Here is a 17,809-nt window from a genome sequence, read left to right as displayed (position 1 = left end):
TTTGTAGTAAAAGTATTTGTGATATTACAACATTAATGGACTTTACTTAATGAATTATTTATATCACTAATGGAAAATTATAATCTGAATCTAACTATGTAAATATCTTTTTCCGTCTATACTTGCTCTGCAAGGAGTTAAGAGGTTATAGCAATATATTTATTTATTAACGTTTAACATGCTAAAAGCATATTATATTAACTTGGGTTCATATCTTGGAAGGCAAGGGTGTTAATTTTGATAGGATAATACAAAATAGCGTGATGTAATGTCATCCAAAATACTTTATAGGAATAGATGCAAGGATTATCTACTTAAATTGACTTAATGTTATATAATATAATAAATAGCGAATTAAAAGTGCACAAAATGTTAAAAAATAAATTATTTAATGAATTAATTTGTATTATTTATTTTCGCAAACCCTAAGGCAGGAACCTTTTAGGCTGTTGTCCAGGTCTTCTGTGTTATCCACCTGAAAAGAAGCTTATTTTAATGATTGTATACTTTTTATGTTTTGTTTATTTCGGAGCGATGCTTTTGTTTTGTTTATGTTGTTTTATTTGCTTGCCTTTAAAAGAAATATAATTTATTGTTGAAAAGCTAAGTTACACCCGTGACAGCACAAGGTGCCGACGACGCCGCTCCAACAAAAGAGTACATCCGTGCGGATGTACTCTTTTGTTATTTTGCATTCAAAGAAATGTATACTTTATTTAGTAGAGAATATGTTCTATTGCCCGTATTATTTTGCATTTTGTGAAGTGCGTCCGACACAGCGTAGCACTTCTTCTTTTTCATTTTCTGTAGTTTTATCTTGTAGAAGATAAGTTTATGTTGTATTGTTTTACTGCATCGCAGCGTCGTGTCGCCTGGCTGCGGCAATTACCCTCGTATTTCGGTATGTGATGACTAGACATTACTACTGTATAATACCGTAGCACTTTAATAATTCTCTATGCATTGACTCTATCATGATATTAACCTTGTTCATAGTCGCTGGCTACACGGTAAAATGTTTGTATAAAAAATTTCAGTTATCACCGCCAGTGGCGTTGTTCAGCGTTAAATTCATGGTAGTGGTTAAAACGGTAGGGTAGGTAAAACTGGCAGAATAGATTAAAATAATAATATATGTGTCTGGTGCCATAGATATGCCATTTATCGTTTGCAAAAAAAATTACTGAATTTTTTTTATTTACTTTTTCATTATCCTAAAAATGTTACTTTTCGAATCTGTCAGTTTATTATCAAAAGTGCGGTATAATATATGTCCCACTATGTGTCTCCATTAAGGAAGTTGCTCAGACAATGCTTTCCTTAATGCAGTATAAAGATGTGGCTGAGTGCACCACATTTTTTCTGTCCCAAATACATAATGAAAAGGGGTGGTGTGTTTAGTTACCTCTAAGAGATTGTCCTGATGTTTATCGCACCGTAAAGTCAATTTCTTTCCAATGGCATTCTGTGACACTAATTTGTCGTAGATAAATCTCCATATTGTGCTGGCTGTCTTCAGGACATTCATGTTACCGAATATATAGAATCCTGAAATGATGTGAGAAGTATTGTTAAGAATTGTAATTTACCTTGGGAAGATTTGTTAGTTAAACGTCCGCTGTTAACTGGTCATCACAAGAGCGTAGGAAAAAGGAATGACAACAATGTAACCCAAGTAACAGAGATATTGCTTCTATCTCTGACCACGAGGTACCATTAGCCCCACCAGCCAAACCAAAGCGATATAACAATCTCGGTGGCACAGTGGTTAGGAATCTGGGCGCTAATTAAGGAGGTTCCGAATTTGATTTTCGGTAGAATCAATTTATGAATAGAATCATCTTTTTATGTTCTGTATCGGGTGTTCTGGATAATGCCTATGGAGCGAAATTTGTTACGAGTAGTTTGTTACCCAAAGTACCAGGAAATTTCTAGTTTGAGGCTAGGTAATTGGTATACTATGAGGCCGAGAGATATCGAATACTTTTTCTCAGATAATAGATTTCGCACAGATGGCGCTACGGCAAAAATGTCGTTAAAAGCCATAAATAAAGATCTGCAACAAGCACATAGAAGAATTCGTAAGGTCGGTAGATTCGTTCCGTGGCTTAGTTGGCATAGCATATTTACTGCCTCCGTAGCCGAACGGTTACCATGCCGGACTGCCACGCAGAAGTCCCAGGTTCGATTCCCGGGCCGGGAGAAATAGTTGTATGGCCTACAATTATTTCTCTCGTGAGTTTGGGTGTAATTTGTCGTTGTCTATGTTATGTGTGTGTCCATGGCACCCGCGACACAGAGTTTCCCCAGTGCGGGGCTATGTTGAGTGTGTGCGTTATTTATTTATTTTATAGCGTCTAGCACGGTTTGCTAGAAGACTGATTCGAAGCTGGTTCGAATCCAACTGGATCGAACGTTCTTTTAGATCTTTGTATTAATAATCACAACAAACTAGTGGAGTAATTTCAAAAATAATTATTGACTATCATAATTTATTCGAAAACGGACAAGTGGGAATTAATGTTTAAACATACATTAAGATTTTGTTGAATTGATCTCATCGAGTATATATCCAGAAATAGAGACGAAAAGCCATTTAATTTATTTCAAAACTATTCTGCCAAATCATTACGGTGACAATTGTTTCACTTCAAATGGGTCAGTTTAACTTGAGCTTTGCTATAATGGACGTAAATTAAAAAATTACATATTTAATATTTAATTACCGATGAAATGTGATTCCGTTTGTTTTGTAATTAGATGTTTTGCTGTTTTACCCACACCACCGAATGGAACAGCCCTCCATGGTTTATTACATTAACCATTATCTTTATTACAATAAATATAGAACACGTACACACAGATAAGTTGTTGGCGCTGTACTATTTCAGCGTTCTAATTTGTGATTTCAGTGCAAACGAGAGTTGATATTTAAAAGTGATATAATAGTGATGTAGTCTTTATTTCTGGTTATATACTCGATGATTGCTTTTAGGCCAGTTTGGTGAGAATAACGAGTATTTAGACATTTTCGCTTTAATAAATAATGGGCTAAAACATAGTTGTACTAATAATAATGTTGTCAACTAAACAGAGTGAAGATTCTCACCTTCTTTAGCTCTAGACAGCGCAACGCAGATCCTGTTAGCGGCCGTCAAGAAGCCAATCTTGCCGTCCCTGTTACTTCTCACCATGGACAATATGATGATCCTGTTCTCTTCACCTTGATAGTTGTCGACTACGGTTATTTTTACGTCGCGAAGGAGCGTGTATTTTTTGCTGAGCTGAAAGAACAAGACGGATTTAAAATATATGCAGTATTAGCGCTGAAACTTCGGAAACCTAAGAATAACTAGTGGGAGAGGCCGTGGTCCTGTTTGTCATGCAAAGTGTTGCCAGCATTGACTAGTGTTGGTCGTTTCAATATAATAATAATAACAAATAATATAATAAATAAATAAATAATAACAATAACAACACAAATGAGAAAGACGGTCCTGCTCGATACGGCACGTAATGTTCGCCGGTTCTTGAACCTGAATCCCTGACTCCGGCCGTGCCTTTGCCGGGGAATACCGCCTCTCCCATTTAAAAATTGACCTTGGGAGAGGCGAGAGTCTGAAATAGATATAATAATAATAATAACGCACACACACAACATAGCCCCGCACTAGAGAAACCCTGTATCGCGGGTGCCATGGACACACACATATACAATCACAAATCACACCCTAACTCACGAAAGAAATATATGAAGGCCATACAAATATTTCTCCCGGAACGGGAATCGAACCTGGTAACTCTGCGTGGCAGTATGGCATTGGTAACCGTTCGGCCACAGAGGCAGTTATAAAAAGAATAAGCTTAATAAGTAGTTGATACATATTTTATAGTAAATTACTTATCATCTTTAATTTTATCATTATATAATTTTCATCATTATATGACACATTTGAAAATTCCCAGCGGTTTAACGACACGCCGCGCCGCTTCCTGTCTCGTCAGTCGCCATTGGGTGCTTGTTTTTTTTTTAAATCATATTAATTTTCTGCATACGGATTGCGGGACGCGCGGGCACCCTCTCACCTCACCTAAATCTAGGCTCGCGTTCAAATACGTAGCCTTAACATAAAAGTCAATCACACAATTTTGGAACTCTGCCATTTCTAATCTACGAATCTTCTACAAATTTCCGTTTGCGGAATCTCCAAACTCATTTGTTGTACGATAATGACTGGTAACGAATCTTCGTGACGTCAACTAATAGTCGGTGAGTATAAAAATAAATAAAAAAAATAATAATAAAGCACACCGGGACACCGGGAAACCCTGTGTCGCGGGTATCATGGACACACACATAAACAACCACAAATTACACTCAAACTCACGAGAGAAATAAATGTGGGCCATACAAATATTTCTCCTGGCCTGGGAATCGAACCTAGGACCTCTGCGTGGCAGTCCGGCATGGTAACCGTTCGTCCACGGAGGCAGTTATTATAAAATAGTCTTTATTTCTACTACATTACATCACAGGCATTTTTAAAAGGAAAAGAGACAGAAAAAACTTAATCTAATTAATTAAGTATGTATGCCTCTGTGGCATAGGCCTCCCCAAGTCGGTGAATATAGTCAATCTCAAAGCTTACCTCCTTGATTAGCGAAGCCTGGCCCGTATAAGTGGACAAAATGGTGATCTCAGATGGTTGATATTTCATCTGTCTCAGATAGCTTGCAAGGGATACACACCACTGCGCCTCTAACGTGTTCTTGTGACTCCAACTGTTCTCCATACCCTGGAAATATGTGTTATAAATTTACAATTAAAAGTAAGAATAACTTCAATTAACATTTTTTTTATAACGCATACACACATTGCCCCGCACTAGGGAACCCTGTATCGCGGGTGCCACGGACACACACACAAACAACCGCAAATTATACCCAAACTCATGAGAGAAATAAATGTAGGCCATACAAACATTTCTCCCGGCCCAGGAATCGAACCCGGGACCTCTGCGTGGCAGACCAATATGGTACAGAATAGGGATGTTTGTGTTAATATTACACATAACTGGTCGATAACTTCAACATCAATCAGTTGTGACCATGGCAGCTATATAAAGAGCCCGTAACGTTGGTTTGTTTGATAAAAAAATACAAAAATAATAAGTAAATATAAAATTGTCACTTTCCATCAGGTGAGAGAGACGGAGGTCGAGTGCGCACTTACAGTTTATAAAAAAAAAAAATAATTACCATTAAAATATTTTTTTTTAAGTTTGTCGTCATTCAAATTTGGACATATTTTGGGCATTTTATGGCATCTATTGTAATTAAATTTCAGAATGAAATAGATAGTGACATACCTCAGAATCCTCGAAAACATCATGACAATAAAAATACAAGTTATCCTTCATTCCCCGAACATCAGGATAAGTGACCACCCAAGGATGACTATCCAGTCTCTCATAAATTGCAGGCACTAACAGCTCAACGAAGTTGGGTCGCATTCTTCTTTGAACGGACAGTGTGCGAGCATGAATACCGTTACGTATCATTCGTTCGAACAGAGATATTTCAAAGTTGTAATCTTTGGCTAGTTTGTAGTGAGCTGCTGTAGGCCGTAATTGTTTATGGTCACCTGAAAGTAAGTAGTACAAATAAATATAAAGCGCACATAGACGAGCAACTTTAAATAATTATCTTAATATTGTAAAAAAATAATTCATGTGAGTTACACCTCTTTTGCGCTGATTGCCTCAAATATAAGTGAACCCCATTCCCAAACACTGTATATACAATCTGCGATTACAATCTATCGTATTTTCATAAATAACTGACGACCTCAGTGGTCCAAGGGATTGTACTTTGGGCACTGGATGAGTCGGTCCCGGGTTCGATTCCCGGTAAGACCAATTTGGGAAATGAGTTTTCTAAATTGGTTCGGTCTGGGTGTTCCAGGCAGTGCCTTGGAACGAATTCCGTTATTTCGATGCTCATAGTACAGGGATTGTTTTTAGTTTGAGATCAGGTAGTTGGTTTAGTTTATTGGCACATAACCTTTTTATAAAACAAGTTTAATTGGAGGAACGGGAAACTCGTTAGTTAACCCTTTGGGTTTTACAAGATTGAAGAAACATATACACTTATTTACCTATAAGTACGAGATGCTGGCAGTGGTTCGTCAAAGAGGCTACTATGTGAGCTTCAAACACTTCTGCTGCTTCTTCAACGATCACTGAAAAGGTAACATTAGGCAACAAATATAATTTTAGTATGCAAGATGATGACCATAAAGAGCTCATTTGATAGGCTTTTTTCTTTTCGCCATCTAATCTATGTGGTCATTAAATTAAATTGGGTAATCATGACATCACAACAAGTTCATGAGTAAAAATTTCTTACTAAATTTATTGAATATCACGATGTACTACCATGATACTAAATTATTTTTTGCAGAAATTTGTCCACTAGTTTGTTATAATTATTATCTAATAGATCGAACACTAATTATAACAATCTAGTCATAAGCTAATCGAGTAATGTCACAAAAAAAAATTGAATATCATGATAGTGAAACATCGAAATATTCAATAAATTTAATATTACAATTATTACAGCGACTCTGGCTGAGAAAAAAGACTTTCATAGATTTCTCACAGACGGAGCTGCGGCAATAGTCGTTAAAAACCAAAAACAAAATCTGCAACAAGCTCAGTTGGGGGGAGCGTCAGGCACGGTATGCTAAAGGCACTGGTTCGAATCCAGCCGGATCGAAGGAATTTTTCTTAGCGTTCGATTTTTGTATTAATAATTATAATAAAGTTCTTGTTTGTATTCCTTACCAATAGGTGAAAGCAATCGTTGCATGAGCTCATGACGTCTGGCTGCTGTGGTGGTGGTGACACCTACCACGCGCGCTGTTTTCATCACTTCACCGTCAACCAGCGTTGATACTTCTTCCAGCTCACGGCTACAGGTGTTATGTTGGTCCTGGACATGAAGTTTGAAAGCGAGTAATCATTTGAATTTAAATATCACGTGATATTGACAAGGGAATTCGACTTTTTTCTTATGACACGGTTCTAATATCACGTGATATGCATTGTAGTGTGATATTAGTATTGCGTACCACATTTTTGTAAATGGACTATAATACTCGGCTACTAATTCTTTCTAATTTTTGGACAGCCAAGGAACGGAAACATAAATTGAGCAACAACTGTTATAATCCATCAGATAATGTAAATAATTTACTATTAGGCCCTGAAGTCTAAGCGTTAGTATTGATTTATGATATCAATGTACTTGCTATCATTTAAAGAAATAAGTTCCTTAAAATTGTGTAACGAGGCATCAGATAAATCAAACTTTTCAGCTGTTATAACCTAACAGTAACGTGGGAATATTCAAATATTAATACTATAATAATTTTAATACCTTTTTTGGGCCAGCTTTCAGTCGAGTAAATAGAAGAGGTATTTATTATAATAGTAGAACTTTATTAAAGTGGATTTACCAACAAAACGTTCATCCTGGTCATAAGTTCACCTTGGATCTTTCTCACAGTTGCAAAGTACGCATTCCATCTCTCTTCTGGTGTCAAGCTGTACAAATCTTTTACTTCTTTGACTTCTATGTTTTCATTGTCTTCCTTTTGGAGGAACGGTCTCTTTTTCTGAAGAATATAATCGAAATATTATATTAATCACATTAACAAAGCTCATGTTACGACTGAGATTACCATTGCAAACAATTTGTACTACTAGGCGTTTTATAAAATTTTAAGTATGGTGTTATAATTAATAAAATATTTTTGAGAAAGTCATACCTTGAAACAGTTCATTCGACTTCTAACTTTCCTGATTTGCGTCTCAAATCTATCCGTCATCTTCTCTCCTTCATATTGATCGTCGTTGATATCCTTTACATATTTTATGCTATTATACATAGAATCTATTTCCTTTAAAGCCCATTCTTCCGAAAAACACGTTTCTAACTTTAAATCCTCGTCTTCTGTTTCAGGAACTTTCTCCCAATCATCAGATTCCTCATCATCTTGAAGTAGCTTGTCGAATTTATCTTCTTCATGTTCAAAAAGCCATGGTAATATAGGATCTTCTTTGTTACTCTTCAACTCGTTACCTTTTAGGTACTTCTTAACACTTTTGTATGTCAGAACTTCCTTTTCACACTTTTCAATTTCCGTTTGGATTTCACTCATGCATTTGACTATCTTCTCCAATTCCGATCTTTTACTTCCGTACAAATGAGAGTATTTTGACTTTATTCTACCTCTCATATTGTTTAAATTGTAAGGTTCTAAAATTTTACTCTTACTCTGGCTGCCCAATCTAACCATATTGTTAGTAACTTCGAGGATTCCCTCAAGGAACTGATCTAGTGCATGGTTTGTATAACATATTACCAACATGGGTGTGCCTTCTAGGGACAAGTTCTTTAACAATGTAGTGGCGATTTTAATCCCAATGAAAGTCTTTCCTGTACCTGGTGGACCTTGTATGACAGCGAATTCTCTAGTTAATGCTAAGGTGTATGCGTCCATTTGAGAATGATCCATATCGTAAGCTTGAGGCCAATCTTTGGAGAGTACCGGAAAAGTGATTTCCTCTTTATTTGGTGCCTGAATTGTGTACAATGTTTCCTCTGTTAGATAGGCCGGTGGTTGGGTTTCTTTCTGTAATTGTTACATAATTAATTAATTAATAATAATAAATAACAATAATAATAATAATAATAACGCACACCTCAACATAATCTATAACTCAATAATGAATCTACATAAATCATTCCGCACTCGTGTTTTGCCAATGTAGCTTGATAATTTGACTAATACAAAATTTAAAAAGTTTTGTTGGTGTACGTGGAGCGCACTACAAGTTTCCGGAATGAATAAGAAAAAAATACTATAAATGGTCAGAAATGAATTTATTGTTTTTTAAAATATTCTCCGTTAGCGTTAATGCACTTTTTCATACGAATGAACCAATTTTGAAAACATTTATGCCACTCCTCCGTGACAATCTCTGAAACATATTTTTCATACTCTTCGACAGCCTCTTCAGGTGATGAAAATCGTAAACCGGGTAACTGGTTCTTAATTTTTGGAAATAAATAAAAGTCACAAGGTGCCAGGTTGGGACTGTACGCGGGATGGCTCATAAGGTCAACGTTGTTCACTTACAACAATTCATTTGTCTGTCTGGCCGTGTGAGAACTGGCATTATCGTGGTGCAAGATGATACAGCGTTTACGGTTATTTTTACGGAGTTTGTCAATAACTTCCGGCAAACAAATGGTCGTGTACCAATCACTATTCACGGTACAACAGTAGCCACGTGTCCAGTTTTATTAAAAAAAAGAAGCAATCATTCGCTTAGAGGCACTTTGCACGCGCGACACTTTGTTTGGTTTCGGCTCATCTCGAAGGACCCATACGCTCGATTGCTACGTTGTTTTGGGATCGTAACTATAAATCCATGTTTCGTCACCTGTTACTATGTCCCACACCAAATTTGACGCCCCTTCGTTGAACCTGGTAAGCATGGCATTGAACCAAGTGACGCGTTCCGTTTTTTGAGCTTCAGTCAAATTGTATGGGATCCACCGAGAGCACAGCTTTTTCACACCCAAATGTTTGTGTAGTATTGATTGTATTTGACTCATGCCTATGCCTAAAGACACCCGAATCTCATGGTATGTCACATGCCTATCTGTTTTGATTATACGGCGCACAGAATCGATGGTTTTGTTGTTCACAGCAGTGGACCGGCGACCATCACGAAATTCGTCACTGAGATTCACACGACCACGTTTGAATTCTGCAAACCAACTATAAATATAGTCGTTTTGCATGGTGCTTCATCGCCAAAAGCAGTTTGAAGCCGAGCGAAGCTCCGCTGAGCTGTTAGATTATACTTAAAGTCGTAGAAAGTCATACTACGAAAATGTTCACGAGTTAAATCTATGGTGATGTAGACAACCAATCTAAAATGACGCCACAATTTAAAAATAAATGACAGTCAGATGAAACAAACTGTATTGTACAGCCAAAGAGTGCCATTATCAAATGTTGTAATTACTTTTTAAATATTGTTTATGTAAGTGGCCAGTTCCGGAAACTTATAGAGCGCCCTATGTATCAAAACTTGCACGTTTACATATTTATATTTTTCATATTAAAAGTAACTAATTATCTTTAAAAACTTGTTAATTTTATAGTTACCTGGACATCCACAATATATCTGCGCATAGGTAAATCATCCAACCTAGAACTCTGCATCACTTTTAATACTCTGTGATAAGGTTCAAAGAATACTTCACTTTCCACCATTAAGTATGGCTCAGAGAATATCTTGTTTGATACTGCATTATGAAATGACACTGCTATCTGAAAGTAACAATTTTAAAATGTTATTCTATGTGTCCATAAATTCTTTATATTGTACTCCATGCAAAACAGTATGGATTCAACATTATAAAGATTCAAAATTATATGGATTTATAATGTAATGGCATAGAAAAGCGCTCGAATAGACTTCAGAACATGGTATAATTTGAAATGAATGAAATGAAAGAATTTAAATCACCGACTATAAGTATAGTTAAGAGGGTACCGGCTGCGGTGTGGGCTATAGTCATAAGGTGATATCACCCGCACCGCTTCTTTATTGTAAATTAATTTGGGGGTATCCACACCGTTGCGGAGTTTTTCTAATGTAAAAACAGATCAATCAAAATTAAATTAAGTTTATACTTACATATCCTTCACTAAGCAAATTCATTCCAGAATCTAATACAGTGGCACAAAGTATTTTTTCAAATTGATCACTAGTAAACAGTAGAAGTGATCCAAACATGAGCTGTTTGTTATAGACCAGTTTTTTATTGTCGACTAGACCAGTGGTGATGCGTTCATTCCAGGCTATGTCCACTAGATGACCAACTTTGTTGTTTGATATGTACGTTCGGAGGATACGAACTCTTGGGTATACTCTGGAAAGTTGTAAATACTTACTTTGTTTAGCTTCAATACAAATGGATGAAGAAAGAAGAATAAGTGGATTATTATATAATAACATAATAATGAAGTTTCTTTTACAAACCTTATGTTTTCATGTCTCCTCTTTGACGGATTCTCCATATATTTGCCTAAATGAAATACAATAATGTTATCTCCAGTTTAAACATTTGTTTATAGTAACACAATGTTGTTTTTAGTAGCACAGTGGATGTACTGTGAAATGGATATTTGAGAATATAATAACCTGGCTTATAAAGGTTGTATCACACTTGTCAACAAGCATGCGTACTGCTTCCATACTAAACATGTGGTATTTTCAATTTGTTATTGATTTTTTTTATTGAGTGATTAAATGAAAAAAAAATTCTTTGGGATCTGAAAAAATATATAAAGAAAAACAATAGTTATTCATAGTTTCAAACACATATATGTTATCCAGTTCTTAGGTTTTCGCGATTGTTACACATAGTTAATGAAACTATTTTTCCGGATTTAAATCACGTATATTTGTTAACCGTGACCATGGGACCTGTAAAGGGCCCGAAACGTCGGTTTGTTTGAAAAAACAAATATACGCGATTTAAATCCGGAAAAACAGTGTCATTTCCTACACATATGTTATGTTTATTATTAGCCAAATAGCATACAATGTCAGGTGTATTGTACCTTCATGCTTTTAATAATATTGTATTAGTTCCCAAAAATTAGTTTTTGTATTTATATAGTAAAGTATCAACTTTATTATTGAGAGTGCAATGTATGTTACATGGAATGTCAACAGCACGCTCCATCATCAAGAGTGAAGCCAATACTTTACATTTAGTGTGGATGCAGTGCTGAAGCCCGCTGGTAATTGAAATCCAACCCTTACGTCACTACTTTTACTCACATATTCCTTCTCTAAGTGGTCCAAAACAGTCTTCTCTTAACAATTTGAATTGTACATCTAAATATTGTTCGACACTTGGGTATGCACCATTAACAATATTTGGTTTGATTTTTATATTGTTCTTTTGAAGTAAGTCCTCTTTTGAGGGGAATATAGAAAGATTCTTGAAGTGATGTGGATCTTTCGGTTGTAGCTCTAACTTTAAACTGGAAGCTTCATCTATGGGGTCCTGAAAATTTCAAAGAGATTTATTAATTGTAGAATAATTACAGTCCGATACAGACTATGGATGCACATTACGATTAGATTTTTATGTAGAATTCAAGTGTATACAATCCAGCGATTTCTTGTCTCGATTCGTTTCAATATGATTATTAAGTAAATTGATTCAACATTAAGGTGATTCGAATATCCAGATCGTATTCATAATTTAAACAAAACAGTCTCTTTCTGAACCCCTATTTCATATTGGCCTGCAAGAAAAGCAGTTTCGCAACATCTAAATACAACAAGTCTACAATATTTGACAAAGGTCGCTACTTCTGTGCGATCTGAACATCTTTTTTCACTACCTAGTATCACCCTAAATGAAAGTCATAACTGACTGAAGCCAAAGAGGCTGTTATAATTTTTTTTATCCAAATTAATTTAGAAACGATATTTATGAGGTTGATTCAAGAGCATATAATCCATCTGTGGTTCAATCCAGAGGCATATATGATAAATTATGATCCAAAAAATCGATTCAAAGCAAAAAATCGTGCATGCCTAATATAGACATATATACACTTCCTGCCTATCAGGGTAGACAGAGATAACAGCCTACCACTTGCTACAATCCTAACAGACATGTTTTGCCTCATCAACATGCATCAATGCTTCCATACATTATTATTATTACTATAAGGTGGCATCATTCGGGACCTGCATCCCCTCATCACTGCAACCATTGACTGATCTATTGCAATTACCACTAATTACAGTGCAGGGCTAAGGCCGACAGCATTGAAGAACTGAAGGACTTTCCTGGCTCTGACAGATTTAAAGTCCTCTGGTTGTGGCATGTGTCTACCTAATGGGCGTAGTGCCAGTAAGGAACTACGCCCATTAGGGGTAGCATTGGGTGAATAGATGAACACGAGTTTCATCCGCCTTGGGGGAGAATCTACATTCTCTATTCTTTCTCTGCCCAATATTTGACATGTGGTTGTTTAAGCCACAAAGCCCTGTTAAGGCTCTAGTGAGCATTCTTATGCCATTCCTGTCCAGTGACAGAGCTTCTCTACAGAGTTTGGCACTGTAGGCAGATATCAGGGTTTTTGAATGCTCAAGACCCTTGTTCTGTAGCAATAATTCTCGGGAGAGGTGTGTGCTCTCATTTAGCAGAGTGAGCTATGCCAGGCTGTATGCTATCCCTATGAAGTGTTCAGGTCCAATAAAGGTTTCCCTAGCACCAGCCTTTGCCAGTTTATCTGCTGACACATTACCCTCGATGTCAGAGTGACCTAGAACCCAGCGCAGTACCACTGTATTACTTTCCTCGAGAGTGTTCAGTATATTTACACAGTTCTCTACAATCCTCGATGTTTGGGTGACTGGGGCTAGTGCATGTAGAGCCGCTTGACTATCTGAGTTTATGTAAATATGCTCATCAATGTAGCCGCTGTTATATACATACTCATTGGTTAAGGGTACTCTTGATCTCGCTTTTCTTTAGAAAATTCTGAATTTGGTTGTGTGTGTAGGTTCGCTCTGGTCAGCCCTTATCAACTTGTCATATATTTCATAATTAAGATGTAATTTATAGAGGTGTTTCATCATTTTAAATAAATAAAAAGTGGCACGTAAAGTAAGGAAGTGGGTGAAATCAGGCTGTGGATGACGATGATGACGAAAGTAAGGCATAGTAAAGTATTTCAGTTTTTTTAGACTTTATGAAAGGGGGCTATGAAAACTGGACTTCCTTCAGAAACTAGCATTAAGAACAATTTATAACAAAATAAAAATTCTTAAGTCCCATTTTCATACTGCCCATTTGTTACAGTCCGAACAAGTTTTTCAGTGATATGAATTTTACTTAAGTGACCTTACTTTTATTACTGACCTTATTTATCAATTTCATAAGTCTAGATTTCAGCCCCTGAATTTGTTCAAAAAAGTTGTCACTAATAGTTTCAGTATGTTCCTCTTTCACTCCAACAGCGCTGGTCTCCAAAATCTCCAATAAATCATAAATATTTTTTAAAAACTCTACACTACTGCCACCGTAATTGATAATCCCTTCACACAGCATATAGACTTCAGAATAAAACAACTGCACGTCATTCCAAAGATGCATATTCATACATTTCTCTGCAATTCTAATGCTAGGTAAACCAATTAAGTATTCCTTTAAAATTTCCAGAAAATTCGACTTTTCAAATCTAGTCTTCAACATTGAGGTTATTTTCGATTTTTCGCCTGGCACTAACGATTTGTATATAGCCGCCAGTATTTTCACTATAAGAACAATGAAATCATCTTTTAATTCTCCGTCTAACAGGTTCCAGAAGCCAGGTCTGTGAGCAATCTCTAAGGTTAGAATAGGAGGCTTGAGGGTCGAAAAGTCAAGTAATCTTTTGAAGCCAATGGGTTTTTTTTCACTGAATGTGGGCTTGGGTGGAGGCTGTGGCTCTGGCTGGTCTTCATCAACGAAAGATGCAGTACTTGAAATGGTATTTTGCAATGTATCTTCGATAAGAGTGCCATCAAACCAATCTATTCGTAGTGACGGTTTGCCTCCTTCAGACATGGTGGCGAAAATTAAACGAGTTGGTTGAATAGAGTCATAGAACGATTATAAGGCAAATTTGAATTTTGCTTTTAATTGAATATTATTACGTTTCATTAAACGAAAATCGCTAAAACTCGATTTTTGTCTGTTTTGACAGCTCCTCTTAACGTCAGCTGTTCTTGTCAGTGACATCTTGGATCTGTGATCTGTCAAAAACGTTTTGTTGTCCACGAGGTATAAGTAACGAATTCGTATTCGTGTAAAAACTGTAACTATAAAAACCCGTTATTTTTTTATTAACCGACTTCAAAAAAAGTAGGAGGTTATACGTTCGGCTGTATGTATGCTTTCCGATTTCTTCGTCCGATTTTGAAAATTCTCGTGATGGTCCCATTGTCGCCAAGTCAGAATCTGATGAGGGGATCCCATGGAAATCAAGGGAAATCCTCAAATTTTATATGCATGTGAGTACCTATACTCTCCGATTTCTCAATCAATTGTGAATCGATTTAAAAAATTCCTTTTTTGTTTGGAAGGGTATACTCTCGAGGTGGCCCCTAATGCCAACGAAGCTGTTTCGGTTTCGTTTCGGCTATCACAAATTACTAATTATTTTCCGCAAATAAAAGTCGACTTTTCACTTGACACAATACATGTAATCACCACGACAACCAGAAAAAAGTATAAAACGTACAAAGGAGTCCGTAACAGTCCTATTATCACCAAGAAGTCAGAAGTCAGTCAGTCTGAGTCGGGGGGGTCCCATGGAAATGGAAAAAAGTCGTTATGCAAACCTTTGAGGTCGGTTTTTTTTTCAATGAAAAAGTTACAATTATTATAATTGGTAGTGAGCATCGAGGGAATCTTTTTTTCAAATCCATTCATCCGTTAATTTAAAAAAGTATATGAGCAATGATTTTATACTTAAGAAAATGTCATTGATTGTGACAAAATTATTAAAACTGGATGGCTTTAGAAAAAAAATTATACCTAGTAGTATTATTGTATGTTGAACTATGATTTTCATTCCCACTGTTACAGAAATAGGTTCATTGTTAAGTATTACAGTCGCATATAAATCTGCCAATGCAGAAGGCGAAAGTAGTTTGTCAGAAGCTTAGCGAGTAGAGGTTCATGATCTCTACCTAGGCCAATGGGAGACAGGCGTGATAGTATCTGCCACATAAATCTAAATAAATTGGCATTGTTTAGATTTAAGATTTCTGTGGTATCTGCCGTCCTTGTCATTTGCATTTGGATAACTTTCGAAATATTGGCCGCTAAAGTATTATTTTCCTTTTTCTTTAAAAAATGTCGATTACGCTTAACAATAAAACTAAAAGTAAATGTGAGGTACAAAAAAATCGCCTATAGGGTTGTAGATCTCGATTCACTGGTTCCAGATTGTGGCCTGTGTTCCAGATATAACTCAATTTCGCTAAAAATGTCGATTACGTTGTCTATGGTCAGGATAGGCTGTATGTTTCAAGTTCTTAGGTTTTCGCGATTGTTACACATAGGTTGGTCAACCGTGACCATGGGACCTGTAAAGGGTCCGAAACGTCGGTTTGTTTGAAAAAACAAATATACGCGATTTAAATCCGGAAAAATAGTTTCATTTCCTATGTATGTTTCAATTGCTTTTTTTTAGAAATTTCTTGATAGAGCACACTGAAAAGATCTGGAGGAGGTCTATGCCAAGAGGCACTCTGAGTTAAGAGATATAATGTAAAAATTTAAAATGCAACGTAAAATTGTAATGTAAAAATATTTCTTACTCAACTTAAAAGAGCTATGAAACAAAAAGATATATTAAATATATAAATTTTGTAACATTAAGAAACATCTATCGCAATAAGTATCGGCCCGAGAAAAGCGTATCCATCAAAATAAACACTAACGTATCGGCGACATGTTTCCAGCAGGTTGGCACGATGCCAATCCATTAGACCATTGAAATGTCCACTTTAGCCACATTTGGATATAACAATCATTTCTTACTGTGATTTATCTGGTAAGTAATCGTAAGTATAATAAAATTAAATAGGTAGAGACAGCAACACTAATGTGTTAATACTTAAATTGAGAGTCCCGGCAGAATGCGACAATATTTTGCACCAGCGTAGTTCTTCATAGTGGTATAGGCACATACTACTTTATTGTCATACGTAAATACTTAAATTACATACATAATAATTTCGTTACAACAGATAAACTTACGGTCAAAGCATCTCGAGTGTAAGTTCCGCCGCCGCACGCATATTTAAGTAACATTATTTGTTTGATTAAATTAATTTCATGGTGTTTTTACTATAGTTGGTTTCAATGCATTTTGCATAAAAAATAACCAATATAACATGTTTCAAATATATTATTTATATTTTAAGATGTTATTCAAACGAATTTATTTAGAAAAAGTGATGAGTTTTTTTTTATAATATCAAGTGACGGGACGAACAAGTCGTGCGCCTGGTGATAAGCGACACGCCTGGCATCCACGGCAGTTGCAGTGCCACTCAGAGGTTTAAATCGCGAAGATCCGAGAGACACTGTGCCCATTACCCTGAGACATAAGTTGACAAGTCCCGTAATGCTCACATTACTGCTTGGCGGCAGAAATAGGTAAGGTGGCAGAACTTCCCTGGACGAACTCTTTCACAAGGAGCTCTACTGCTAGTAATAGTGTACCTATACATATGTAGTTATTACAGTTACATACAGTTAAAAACGTGAATAGTGTAACTAATTATGAAAATTCTTTATTTAAAAAAATACTACTTTTGTTTAGGAAATGAAACTATTTTTCCGGATTTAAATCGCGTATATTTGTTTTTTCAAACAAACCGACGTTTCGGGCCCTTTGCAGGTCTCATGGTCACGATTGACTGAGGTGGTACAGTCTTCAACCAGTTATGTCTAATATTAATATTGATACTACTTTTGTTTTGTTTTTTTATGTACACACTCATAGCCCCACCTTAGGGAGACCCTTTGTCGCGGGTGCCATGGACACACATATCGACAACCAGAAATTACTCTCACGAGAGAAATAAATGTAGGCCATCATTGACTTACAATAATATGGACGTCGGGTCCGCGC

The 17,809-nt window shown here is 36.2% G+C and overlaps 1 protein-coding gene across 1 annotated transcript; it reads right to left on the bottom strand.

Moving 5' to 3' along the window:
- Window positions 1–406: 406 nt before the first annotated feature.
- Window positions 407–14,787, bottom strand: LOC113235881 (NFX1-type zinc finger-containing protein 1-like). Its single transcript, XM_026471803.1, has 14 exons — window positions 14,041–14,787; window positions 11,937–12,165; window positions 11,130–11,175; window positions 10,785–11,019; window positions 10,250–10,414; window positions 7,835–8,701; window positions 7,523–7,681; window positions 6,849–6,996; window positions 6,158–6,241; window positions 5,370–5,644; window positions 4,650–4,796; window positions 3,110–3,284; window positions 1,406–1,548; window positions 407–475 (listed from the first exon to the last, which is right to left on the bottom strand). Exons 1-14 carry the CDS (start codon window positions 14,725–14,727, stop codon window positions 407–409), a joined length of 3,429 nt encoding a protein of 1,142 aa, XP_026327588.1. The 5' UTR covers window positions 14,728–14,787.
- Between the last annotated feature and the right edge of the window lie 3,022 nt (window positions 14,788–17,809).

The sequence above is a fragment of the Hyposmocoma kahamanoa genome, unplaced genomic scaffold, assembly GCF_003589595.1.
Source record: "Hyposmocoma kahamanoa isolate Upper Pololo Valley unplaced genomic scaffold, ASM358959v1 88, whole genome shotgun sequence".
Classification (NCBI taxonomy): domain Eukaryota; kingdom Metazoa; phylum Arthropoda; class Insecta; order Lepidoptera; family Cosmopterigidae; genus Hyposmocoma; species Hyposmocoma kahamanoa.
This window is presented reverse-complemented; position numbering and strand designations above follow the sequence as displayed.